The sequence below is a fragment of the Python bivittatus genome, unplaced genomic scaffold (assembly GCF_059951505.1).
Source record: "Python bivittatus isolate LINGU-HERP-01145 unplaced genomic scaffold, Pbiv_v1 ctg000060_np1212, whole genome shotgun sequence".
NCBI lineage: Eukaryota > Metazoa > Chordata > Lepidosauria > Squamata > Pythonidae > Python > Python bivittatus.
In genome coordinates, this window is record NW_028277044.1 from 15,626,829 (window position 1) to 15,640,384 (window position 13,556).

Sequence of the window (13,556 nt, forward strand, 5' to 3'; positions counted from 1 at the left end):
TAGACTAGAAAAAAACTCATAACGACTGCATTATAATAGCAGTAATAAAGTGTCAGTTATCTAACAATCCAGTACTAAACATGCTTGCTTTAGAACAAACATAGAAATACATTCAAATAGATGAAAAACAACTATACCAAGAAGACAGCATTACAGGATGATACATAAGAGATGATTTGCAGTTGTTCTGATTTCCTAGTAGATAGGTTTAGATCAACCCTCTTAACATGTTTCAGAAAAGAACACAGGGACAATGGGAGAGGTATTGCTGTAATTAAACATGGTTACAGTTTTCTTGCAGGTTTTCCCAATTAACATTGAAAGTTCATAACTTTAGAAGTGGGCTGTCTCTCCTTGAAGGAGAAAAACTGAAGGCTAATTATTTATCTGAGAAGAGTTATTGAAAACAATGTATTAAGACAGACAAGTCTTCACTATACAAAGGGAAGCAGGCATTAGGATAAATGCAAGTATTGTCCAAAGCAAATATAATAGCCATTATGAGATGACACTTTGTCTCTTTTAGGACTCCAGAAATCTAGACAATTACTAGATGGCGTCAAAGGGAAACAGAACACTCTTGGCTGCCATTTCACGGCACACTGGATTTTTGCAGCCATAGCCTGCGTTTTTGTTTTTTTTCTTCTGAGAAAGGGTTCAGAATAATTCAGCCAAAGTGAAGGGCCTTTTAGTTCCATTGGTTTTAGTGGGAGAATTAAGAATATGTACAACTGCCCCTTACAAAAATCAGTTTCACCAAAAAAGTGTTGCTATTTCTGCAGCATGTTCTAAATTGTGAACAGCACAAAATTTATCGTTGTGTAAGCTATACACTGTTGAAATAGGTAAATAATTTATAAGTTATATGAAGGAAGGCGGCCTTTTATTGCTAGCTATAAAAGTCTACAACCCTGCGTAAAAACTGACACTGCTTCGTCTGTTTGTGCATGTGTGTGTTCAAAGGTTTTTCCCCCCACCTAGTTTAAAGTTACTTACGTGATATAAAAGATACGTTTTCACTACAACTTGTTGCCTTCTTTTAAAATGGCAGGAGTGTTAAACATCAATGCCATCACTGTTTCAGAAGATCTGTAGTGGTATGTGGGAAAGACCCTGGGAGATGGGGGAAGAGTTGCTGCCTGGGGAACGGTCAGATAAGAGAGAGCATAGCCTGCAGCTGGATAGTGAGTGGGACAAGAGGCCCGGAAGTGACTCTCCCTAGTTTCTCGACCTGTAAAGGAGGAGAATTGTACTTTCAGTCTTGCAAGATTCTGTTAATGTAGCTTTACAATAAAGTAGAATTAGTGCATCTGGTCGTGTTTCCTGTCTGGTCTACCTAGTAAGGCTGACAGGATCAAAGCAAACTAAAACTGATTTTCTTTAAACTTCTGACAGCGTCTATGAATGTTTTGTTTAATTCCTCAAAGTCACATTCTTTTAAGGCAGTTGCCTTGGTCACCTGCTGGTGGATTTCATTTCTTAAAAGAGAATTTGGTTGCTATAATCTTGATTTTAAGATGACACTCGGCTCCTGCATTTGGATTTGGATTTTTCTGATGTGTTCACATCACAGGCATGCTTGTGAGTAACTGAGTCCATGGCTGCTCTGAAGTCATTCTCTCTTTCTTGCTCCATAATTAACTCCTGAGATCTGGTCACCCTTTACAGTAAAAAAGTTCCACATATGTTCCAGTAATTTTCTCAACTTTCTGCAAATCCCACACAGTACAACATTTGATATTATTGCCACATTCAGAAGTCTTATGTGTAAAATGATTAACTGGGATGATATGTAAAATGATAAAGCCATAAAGTATATGAAAATATTAGACTCATAGAAGGCACCAAACACAAGACAGTATCAACACTTTCCCACCATAATAAAATAATAAATCTTCAGTCAAGATTTTACTGTGCCACTCTATAAAATAACTTTATACTGTATTTTGTTCAATAAGATTCTCATTATATGCTCCTTTGAAATTAATACTGAAATCCTGCATATGTTCTACAACATAATTTAATTGGCAAACTCTAATAACCTTTGGGTATAATAGATCAAAATGGCTTTTGGTTATGATGATTTTGTATTAAAAGCTCTATTTTTGTATATTTGTATTATTTCTTCTACATTTTAGTTAGTGTGACTGTTTTCTCAGCTTCCTTTAAAAGCAATCAAAAATCAAACACTGGCAGGATTTCAGGGCCTGTATAATTTACTCCAAAGTCCCAAGCCATTCATTCCATTTTATTAGAACAAGTACACACAGTATAAAGTTCAAATGAGAAGGATTACTAATCTTAATGTTTAGCCAGGAGAGGCAGTTCAGTCTTGCTGCAGCTGAAGTTAAGCTCTGCTGAAGTATAACAAGGGTTAAAAAGAAATCCTTGTTTCTTGCCTCTTCTAGTTCATGTCAAGGCCATCTACAGGTAGTCCTCATTTAGTGACTGACTTGTTTAGTGACCATTCACAGTTACAAAGGTGTTGAAAAAGTAACTTTGTGTGGCCAATCCTCGCATTTACAACCTTCGCAGGACTGTAAAGCAAAGGAAAGCTGAAGTAAGATCATAAACACAGTCACAGTTTCACTTAGTGACTGCTTCACTTAACAACTGAGTTGCTGGTCCCAGTTGGGGTTGCTAAATGAGGACTACCTGTCATCTCACATTCAGTTTCCAAGAACAAACAGCCAGATGCCTGCAGGAAACCCATCAGGAGAGCATATGAAGGCAATGTCATTTTTCTCAGGATAAGGGTTTCAGAGAATCTACTTCTATAGATAGAGATTCCATTTAGCAATCCTGGCCAAAGCTGGTTGATAATTTGTATAGTATTTTTTTCAGATTTCTGAAATTGTCCATTAACTTGTATAGTCTTTCTTCCCACTCCTCATAAACTCCTAAAGTACCAATCATACATTTTTAATCCTAATTTTTTAATTTCTAAGGATTAAAAAACCAGCAGTTTTGTGGGATTGTGAAGATTGGCACTTTTATCATAGCATAACGTTTGATTGTGGATGTAGAAACTTTAAGACATGCAGTTACTGGTACAGAGATATTGAGCAGGATGTGACCTGTTGTGAGGAATGAATATTATCAAAAGAAGTGAAAATGACTGTGTATAAAAGTATGCTTCTGCTCACTTTGTTATGTGGAAGTTACACCTGAGTACATCAGGAGAAATGTAAAAGTAAATTGGATGCCTTGAAACAGTGAGGTTAAGAAGAGAATGGGGTAAAAAAAGGAGAGGTAGGATCAAGAGTGAAGGGGTGCTATCAATACAAAAGAAGTATGTTGAGGTGGTTTGATCATATAGACAAAAGATATGACCATCAAATTCCAAAACAAATATACAAAGGAAGACTGAATGGGACAAAAGGAAGGAGAAGAATGAGAAAGTCATGGTTGGATGGAGATGATGACCTCTTGAAAAAGATGAGAAGTTAAAGAAGAAAAGACAATGTATGAAGCAGTGTAGAGATATTGTAAAAGCAGGGGTGGTCTGCAAGGATTGAAGCATATGGAGCGGTATAGTAAATGGTGTTGATATAAGCTAGATGTATTTATATCTCCTTTCCTTTTCCTTACCTCATGCCTTTAGTTTCTTCTGCTTACTTCTTCTCATTCTTTTTTTTATGTTTTGCATAACACTAGTTACTCTGAAAGAGAATAGTTTATGGATATGTATATATGCAGACCTGCCATAATCAATGTTTATAGCTGAACCCTAATAAAACTATCTTAAGGCAGTTTAACTGGAGGAATATTTGCCAGTTCAGAAAAGACAGGGGAGAAGACTCTTATGAATGATGTGTAACAAAGGCCATGACATTTCCTTTCCATGAGCTTCCTTAATAGTTCCGTAATCATTCATTGCTTATGCTCCAAGATTTTGTTTTTAATGAACCTTGGAACCTTTTATTGTTTTTGCTGTTAATTTTGTTTATTTTAATAGAAAGGGCATAACTGTTTTATTTTGGCTGAGTATACAGTGTAGCAGAAAAAGGTGGTAGGAGGCAGAGATGGTAAAATGGGCCCTGCCATCTTTTTAGGATTCCTATCATCAAAGTAAAAGTGAGGGACAAACTTGTCCATGCATGACAAACATCACCGTTCTCCATTACAAGAAACCAAGAACTTCTAGGCTATGTATTTCCTGATGCAGTCTGAAATAGTAAATGCCATGCTTCACCATCCCATTTTATTCTGTTTCATGCCTACATTGTTCCCTTAAATGCTGCATCTAAGATTTCCCATAGATCTTAGACTATGTTTACTCTTGGTTACCATGAGATTTCAATTATGTTATTTTAATGGCAAAATTGATCACTGGAGAGCCATCTCCATGTGGTTTCAGTGCTCTCAAGGGAAATGATAGCAGAAAGAGAACAGGCTTCCATCAATGGAATATGGATTTGAAGTTATTTCAGTTGTCAAGCTTAATTGTATCAATTACCCGAATAATCAGTGGTTTAAAAGACAATGGTATGGCTTTTTCACTGTAACTTTCTGCTTTGTATTTTTCAAAATCCAGTAATCTAGCTTTGTTCTCATCTATTGCAGCAGCCCCAACTTCTTTAGACTCTCCATATTTCAGCCTAGATAAGTAATTTGCTCCTGGTATTTGGTATTTGCTAGAGCAGTGCTGTGTATTCTTCTGTTTGGGTGGGTGGGTCTTGTTTAATGAGCCTAATTTAGGGTCTTCATCATGCTCACAGCCCATTTTTTCCTTATCATGATTCAACGGTGGAAATCTGTATTTGTCAAAGTTTTTCGAGGAACCCTTTTTTCCATGAGCATTCTGCTCGTGTATTTCCAGATTGGAGGGCAGATAAGATTGCTCAGGTTGTTGATGTTTATACATTTTAATTCCTATGTTAGATTTTGATTTGATATAACCTTTTGGTGTTTGTATTTGCTGCAGCTCCTTCCCTCCTGCCACATTATCATCCTGCTGATTATCCAGTTTCACATCTGGTGAGGGCAACTGATACTTCTTAGTATCCCACTGCTCTTCCTTTTTGCCTTTAGCAATCAGGTGAGGGTTTCTAGAGTCATTTAAGGATGGCTTTTGTGGAATTGCAGCTGCCCCATTTTTGGGGTCTGTTTTTAATTCTTTTGGTGACAGTGGCATTTTATTTTTCTTAAAAGGATTCAGAATGGTCTCACCTGTTGCACTATTCTTTTGGCTTTTTGAGCTTTTGTGTTTGAAAGGTAACTGGTCGGGGACTGAATTACTACTATTCTCTCTTATGTTTTCTGGATTATTTCCAGGCTTCAATTTGTTACAAGATGATGACATTTTTTCATTCTGAAGATTATCCTCAGCATTACTTCCCCATGTATTATCACCATCTTTCATTGACTTCTTGAGTGAAGGGAACTGGGGTGTTATAGTGCTCTTATTTTGTGCTGTAACACCATCCTGTTTTACTGGTTGCCTTGGTGATGTTTGGCATTTTGAATGTTTGACCATAGAAGGCACAGAATTGTTATCCTGTGCTGTAGAACCTTCCTGTTTTGCCGGTTCCATTGGTGGTGGTTGGTATTTTGACTGTTTGACAATAGGAGGTACAATAGCATCATCTTGTGCTGTAACACCTTCCTGTTTCGCTGGTCCCCTCGGTGATGTTTGGTATTTTGAGTGTTTGACTATAGAATGTACAGTATTACTATCATGAGTTGTAACACCATCCTGTTTCACTGGTTCCTTTGGTGGTATCTGGTATTTTGACTGTTTGACAGTAGGAGGTACAATAGCATCATCTTGTGCTGTAACACCATCCTGTTTCGCCAGTTCCCTCGGTGGTGTTTGGTATTTTGAGTGTTTGACAATAGGAGGTACAATAGTGTCATCTTGTGCTGTAACACCATCCTGTTTCACTGGTTCCTTTGGTGGTATCTGGTATTTTGAGTGTTTGACAATAGGAGGTACAATAGTGTCATCTTGTGCTGTAACACCTTCCTGTTTCGCCGGTTCCCTCAGTGGTGTTTGGTATTTTGAGTGCTTGACTATAGAATGTACAGTATTATTATCTTGAGTTGTAACACCATCCTGTTTCACTGGTTCCTTTGGTGGTATCTGGTATTTTGACTGTTTGACAGTAGGAGGTACAATAGCATCATCTTGTGCTGTAACGCCTTCCTGTTTCACTGGTTCCTTTGGTGGTATCTGGTATTTTGAGTGTTTGATAATAGGAGGTACAATAGTGTCATCTTGTGCTGTAATGCCTTCCTGTTTCGCCAGTTCCCTCGGTGGTGTTTGGTATTTTGAGTGCTTGACTATAGAATGTACAGTATTATTATCTTGAGTTGTAACACCATCCTGTTTCACTGGTTCCTTTGGTGGTATCTGGTATTTTGACTGTTTGACAGTAGGAGGTACAATAGCATCATCTTGTGCTGTAATGCCTTCCTGTTTCACTGGTTCCTTTGGTGGTATCTGGTATTTTGAGTGTTTGATAATAGGAGGTACAATAGTGTCATCTTGTGCTGTAATGCCTTCCTGTTTCGCCGGTTCCCTCGGTGGTGTTTGGTATTTTGAGTGCTTGACTATAGAATGTACAGTATTATTATCTTGAGTTGTAACACCATCCTGTTTCACTGGTTCCTTTGGTGGTATCTGGTATTTTGAGTGTTTGATAATAGGAGGTACAATAGTGTCATCTTGTGCTGTAATGCCTTCCTGTTTCGCCGGTTCCCTCGGTGGTGTTTGGTATTTTGAGTGCTTGACTATAGAATGTACAGTATTATTATCTTGAGTTGTAACACTATCCTGTTTCACTGGTTCCTTTGGTGGTATCTGGTATTTTGACTGTTTGACAATAGAAGATTCAACAGTGTCATCTTGTTCTGTAACGCCTTCCTGTTTCGCTGGTTCCCTTGGCGGTGTTTGGCATTTTGAATTGCTGACTATTTCCAGATTACTAGTTTTAGATTTAGATTTAGATTTAGATTTAGATTTAGATGGGGTTGACTGCTGTGTCTGAGAAACATTTGTTTCTGTTATACCACCATCATTCTTTGTAAACTCATTTTTTCTTGATTTCTGGGAAGGTTTGGAAATATGTACCGTCTTTGGTACAGGATTTTCATCTTCTGTTTTCTTCTTCTCTTGTTCCCTTTTGATGACTGATAAAGAAGCCAGACGCTGTGCTGTTTCAGGCAAATCCCTGTTCCCTGCATCTTTGCTTCCTGGAAACATTATTTCATTTTGGGAAGGGAAATAGCTCTTCTCAGACTTTTCTTCTGACATCATTTTCATGTTTTGTTGCCTTCTGGTGTCATTTCCCAAGGGCATTGGTTGCATTTCTTCATTGTGCTTGAGACATGCAGGGGTATTTTCAGGCCTCCTAAGCTTCCTTTTTGAAGACAGTTGATGCTTTCCAGTCTGATGACCAATGTCTTTGTCTTCTGCAACATTATTTTCAGTCTCTTTTAAACCATTGCCCAAGTTGTGCATTATTTTGTAATCTTGTCTGAGGGCATCCTGGGGCTTTAGAGAGTCACTGGGAGAAGGGCTGTGGCATTTCTTAGAATGAGAATGAGATATATTATCTCTTGTAAAATCATTTTCATCCTTTGGTGACGAAGATGAGGTTGGCATTGGAAGGTTCCCTGTTTTGCATAAAGGGCTGTTGATTTCAGCAATACTGAGTTCTGCTTTCACTGAATCGTCTAATGAGGATAAATGACATTTTTCAGAAGCAGGTCCGGGACTGTCCATTAGATCGTGGTCTTCATGGCTAAGCAGTTCTTTCAGGAGGCTTTGAGAGCTATCCAAATCACTCAGGCTCACCCTTTCCTTGCCATAGTTGTTTTCTGAATGCGTCATTTCATTGACTGAGCAGGATTTGGCTTTGTCATTTTCTATTGCTATGATAGAACTGGATTTTTTCACAACATTGGGCAAGGAAGAGTAATGTTTTTCAAATTCATTGCAAAGATCATTTCCGTTTACACTATTATCTCTTTCCTTTGAGATGAGGGCTTGATCTGATTTTTTTGAAAAATTTGGCCTAGTGTTCTCCTGGATATTTCGTTGGCTCAAGGGCTGTGGGGGCAAATTCTTACTTTCCACCTGGCAGTCAGACAGGTTTTGGCCTCCTTGTTTTGCTTTATGATCATTATCTGTGATAAGTTTTGGAATATCAGACAGTTTTTCTTTGTCCTGAATTGCATCAGAAAATCTGCTTCCAAAATCTTTTGTATTCTTCTGACTCAGAAACATTTTGTCCACAGCAGCAGGTTCAATACTTGATTGTTGGTTCTTGATTGAAGGCTCAGTGTTACAAGATGCCTGAGCTATAGGAGAGTGAAATGGTGGAATATTTTCCAACACTTTCTGTTTAGGAAAACATTTTTGGCTGGCAAAGGGAGGATCTTTTGCAGATGCTGTTAATTCTATTTCTGTCTCTTTTGACCTACACATGCCTTCTGGTATGGCAGGAATCTCATCTTCTTTAGTTTCGTGGTGACCAAGTGCATTGACTTCTTTAGTAGGGTAGGTGATAGAGGGGCAAATAGTAGAAGAGTTTTCATTCTTAACTGTTTGTGTTGTATTTTTGTTCCCAGAGCTAGAGAACATACTACCTTCAGGTGATGTAGGATTCTGATTTTGGTCTAATTTGGACATGGGTAAAGTAGGCCTGTGGCCAACAAGGAATACCTTTTCCATTGAAAGTGGAATGTTGTCTGTGTTAGGAACTGGGCTTGCTGAAGTTTCAGCTGTGTCTACTTTGTCAGTTGCCATCTTAGGCATTTCATGATGTTTCCTTTGCAACTGTCTTTTCTGTTCCTTGTGTTCTGATATTCCATTTTTACCAAGTTGAATGTCATTTTTTTCCTGTGAATCCTTTATTATTCTCCCTGGAAGATTATTGTCAGAAAGCTGAATGGTACACTTGGTATTTGTTGCCCAACTGCAAGGATGATTAATTTCAGTAGCGACACAAAATTTAGGCATAGGGACAGTTGTACAAACCAAATATTGTGGATTATTGCTGTTGATATTTGTTGCTACTCTCAGATTGTCCTTTGGTATTTTAATTTCTTCTTTGCAGATAGCTTTTTGGTGTGGAGGCTTTTTGTCCTTTCTCTCCCCCTTGCGTGGTAACAATGTTCTCACATCAATAGCTGAACAGACATTACTAGTTTGCTCAAACTTTTCTTTTATTAAGGAGAAGACAGAGTTTTTACTGATTATTATGGGTAGGTTCTTTTTTAGATCTGGCTGCTTCTCCTTAGCTTCTTTTTCCTCAGCAGCTAAAAATTTCTTAAGAACATTTTTTACAGTATTTTTCCCACATAAGCTAATCCATTTGGCTTTTTCTTGACATCTTGTCTTTGAGCTTTCTTCATCGGCTGATGAATTTCTCTCAAACTTGCTTATAATGGAAGTTAGCCCATTTTTAGGGGCATAATTCTTTTCTTTAACAATCAACTTGCCCACTTCTCTTAGCTTCTTTCTGTAAGGCTCCCGATGGTTGTTCATGAACCTTGACTGCAGAAGTTGAAATTTTGTAGGGCGAATGCCATGGTTCGTGCTTTGGTGCTCACGCTTTGAACTCATCTTTTTTTCTACGCTTTCTAGCCACTTGACTTTTTTGTTTTCAACCTGAACGCTGTTAGACACAAGGTCCGTGAGGTAAAGCAAAAGGCTGCTGAGAACAGCAAAGGCACCTAGTTGGGTTGACATCTTACTGAGTTTCTTCTTCAGTGCTGTGGGATCAATCGGCACCATATCGTTGCTCACCTTCATAACTTTGCTTTTGCTGCACAGAAGAAAATGAATGCTTTGGGAAGAGGAACCATAAACATACTTTGTACATTACATTTTTATACTAAATTGCTCTTAAAGGTGCAACCATTTGTCTATTGTACACATTTATATAAAATACATCACCTTAGTCAAGACCATCATCAACCTGTGATTACGGGTACCTGTCTGTGACTGACCATTATCAACTATTGTATTATCCGATATAAACAATACAGTAATGTTTCATTAACTTTGAAAAAAAGTATTGCATACGTGTTTGCTTTAACCAACAGCTAAATAAAGGATACCAAGAAACAAAGTTACTAAGTAGTGCTGAATGTTGCACATTTTTTTTACAGAACTAAAAAAATGCTGGCAAGTTTGCTCAATTTTAAAAAAAAATCTATTTCAGCAGTCTTTCATGCCCCACAAACTGATGTTAAAGTATAGGAGGCTACAGTTTTGATAAATTTAGGCCCAAAGCCCACTTAGCTAAATTAAAACAGAATTCCCATTATGTGGAGAAATGTACTCTTAAAATCTCTTTTCTGAAAGCATTATTTATTTATTTTTATATTTATGTATATATCACATTTATATAGCTGCACATCTCACACAAAGTAACTCTGGGCGGCTTTATCCCAGTAAATAACAAAGGCCAAAGATAAAAGCTTTGTGTATGCAAAGATATTCAGGATAATATAAACTGACCTCTGTACCATTTCAGTTATTAACATGGTTGTAAGTACACTTCTGTTTGAAGAATTAGAATACAGGCAGCTGCAGATTTAGGAAGTGCTTTAACTTGAGAGGATCTGTTACTAAATAAAATAGTGAACTCAGTGTGAAAGCCACAGAGTGAAATCAACAGCAATAGACTATCGCCTGGAGGGAGGGTGGGTGGTGGAACACGCCAGTGGTTTCAACTTTCCAGCACCATAAAAATCATGGGTGGTTAATTCATCAAATAATAAAATAGCATGTGAGTGGGATTCATCTTACAGATCAGAACAGGATTAAGTTTTTATACCTCTTCATATATAAGCAGAAGCAGGACAACAATTGTTTTGGGATGAAATCCTGATGAGGTCAAGGGCAAAAGAAATGAGTGACTCCAGTAACACAGGATTTCATCCTTAATACCACATAACAAGAAGGTGCCCAGCCCGTGTAACGCATGTCTGATTCCAAGAAGCAATGTGAGCTGCTGTCCATATTGATTCTGCCATCCAGATCATTGTAAAGCCAGGCAACTCTTTATTCCAGTGTTTTTCAACCTTGGCAGATTTCAGATGGATGGACTCCAAACTCCCAGAATTCCCCAACCAGCATGGCTGCCTGAGAAACCTGAAAGCTGCCAAGGTTGAGGAACACTGCTTTATTCCTTGCTCAGCAGTAGCCACTTAATGACGAAAATATTTTTAGCACCTATGTCCTGCAAACAGAAAGTCCAGGGCCAAATTTAGGGGAGGAAGGAACAATCTGTTTTGACAGCATTTGTTGTAATCTCAGCTTTTCATGATCTGAAATGTAGGTGGTTCCTTAAAAATCACAACCTATGCTGATGGCAGTCTGACCTGTGTTCCTCCCCAAATACTCTTCCTCTTTCTGAAAATTAAAATGGCAGAATCCAGTATGCAGTGTTTCACTTATGGATAATGCTGCACATAAGAACATTAGACTGAAGCAACTATTCTCATAGTCACAGGCTCCCTTTATATAAACCCTTACCATATTCATAAAAGACAACACAGAAGAAAAAAATAAAATTTGTCCATTGACCATCACTGAATGAAATAAACAATTCAAAGCCAGTATTTGGTCAAGTTATTGTATCTTCTTGAAGGGCAAGGGTCCCCCCCCCCCCCCCATTGCACCTGTGACAACACTTTTATTAAAAACAAGTTGTGCTGGGTCCTCGCCATGATACACACATGACAGAATGGAGGAAGGCATTGCTTTGAGGATTCTAGTACATATTTACTGAACCTGACCTCAGCATCGGAGCCCCACCTGTCACTGGGTTCTCTTTCCATTATGAAAGTGTGAGCTCAAGAAGATGATTAAACATTCCAGATGGCTTTAAAATTTGTTCTTTAACGTATGGGAACTTTCTCATGGGAAGAAACGGTCATTTCAGTTCCAACTAGGACTGTGATGCATTTATGGTGACAATGCCCTTTTGACTACTGACCAAAATGTTATTCTCTGATACAGAGGGCAAATTCCAAAGGCTTTGTAGCTGATGCTGGTTTTGCAGCTGTTCTTATCCAGAGAACCTAAATATTCAGAGCCACATCCATACAGCTCATTTCTACATGATCTCTGTAGTGCGGGAACCCATTCCTGTGATACTATGGATAAAACAGAAATTCTGCATCATGTTAATTGTGTTGCTAATGTTTAATTTAGGGACATGGAAAGCAGTTTAGTTTTATGGGCCTGTTATGCAAGATAACTGTACTTCTATTATTTATTAATATTATATATTACCTTGGGCAGTTGTGCCTTGACAGGTGATCTGTCAAGCAGGAAATAAATTGTAATAAATTATTATTATTTCAGCTCCCAGGAAATATTATGATCTTGTGCAAGAAGTCTTGGCAATAGCTTTTCCTCTGCAGCAGCCTCTAGGATCCCATGACTAGGAGGTGGGTTAAGCAGACAGCATGGTGGCTTGTTCCTACAACATATTTATCTGGGTGTTAAGATATGATGGCTTGTTCCTGCAACATATTTATTTGGGTGTCAAGATATGGGATTCTTCCAAAACCTAGGAAATGCAGTATAGTAACCAACTGTAGGAATTAAGCTTCATGGCTGTAGGAAGCAACATATGATGCAATCCATTGGAACTACTACAATTTATTTTTTTAATATACAAATATAGTATTATTGTAATAGAGTTACATATGCAATCCTTCATTCTACCTCCTTTAATGAAAAAGCAAGATACCTCTTTTAACAGGAACTTTGGAAGGATGTAGGACAAGGATAGGTAATCTCCTCTCTTCCAGATATTTTATATTTCAATACCCTTCTGCAGAGTCCTTGGGGTTCTCTGAGCTTAGTTGTTTTCTTGCATGTGTTTGTTACCTGACTAGGTAACATCTTCAATACTAGAAGGGAGTGGGGTTTGCTCTCTGTTTATATACAATAGCTTACAGTAGGTAAACAACAGCCTAATCAAGGAACTACCAAGGAGAAAACTACACCTCCACCAACACTGACAGGGCAAGCTACCGTATATAAACAGAGCTGAAACCCCACACCCTTCTAGCACTGAAGATGTTACCTAGTCAGGTAATGAAACGTCTGCAAGAAAGCAACCAAGCTCAGAGAACCCCAAGGACTCCACAGTTCAACCATGAGCTACATATGTTCTCTTCTATTGGTAGTACCCTTCAGCTTAGGCCAGCATCATCAGTGGGAAGAGGGTTGTGCGAACTATAATCCAAAACACTTTGTAGGTACAAATTTCCCTAATTCAGAGGTTGATTCACAAATACTTTCAAATGGTCCCCCTTCCTCTTACAGTAAAGCTGTTAAAGAATCATGAAATGTATCATATCTAAGCTGGAACTGAAGTTATTGTTACCACTAATTGCATAGCAAATTAAGATAATCTTTTACCTAGCTGAAGTTAAATTAGTATCTGGTCAAAAAAGTAAGTGTATGGTTTTATTTCAACGTCTATTTTCTCCACATGAGCAGCTTTCAGCAACTGAGAATAGTCTGTACATGCTAGATGCCTGAGTATGCATTTTTAAAACAAGTACAGGTAAGTATACTA

The 13,556-nt window shown here is 38.1% G+C and overlaps 2 protein-coding genes across 3 annotated transcripts in view; both read right to left on the minus strand.

The window, feature by feature from the left end:
* Positions 1-13,556, minus strand: part of ADPRHL1 (ADP-ribosylhydrolase like 1) — a 38,749-nt gene continuing 25,193 nt past the window's right edge. The window contains exon 8 of one of the 2 annotated variants that reach the window (XM_088136538.1): positions 1-1,231. In XM_088136538.1, the coding sequence (XP_087992664.1) occupies positions 1,219-1,231 (13 nt within the window). In that variant the 3' untranslated portion in view covers positions 1-1,218. Of the gene's footprint in view, positions 1,232-12,014; positions 12,447-13,556 lie in introns of those variants that run through there. The other variant, XM_025163229.2, reaches the window with a different exon arrangement.
* LOC148216444 (uncharacterized) lies at positions 4,430-9,763 on the minus strand. Its single transcript, XM_088136616.1, has 3 exons — positions 6,960-9,763; positions 5,875-6,047; positions 4,430-5,514 (listed from the first exon to the last, which is right to left on the minus strand). Exons 1-3 carry the CDS (start codon positions 9,761-9,763, stop codon positions 4,430-4,432), a joined length of 4,062 nt encoding a protein of 1,353 aa, XP_087992742.1.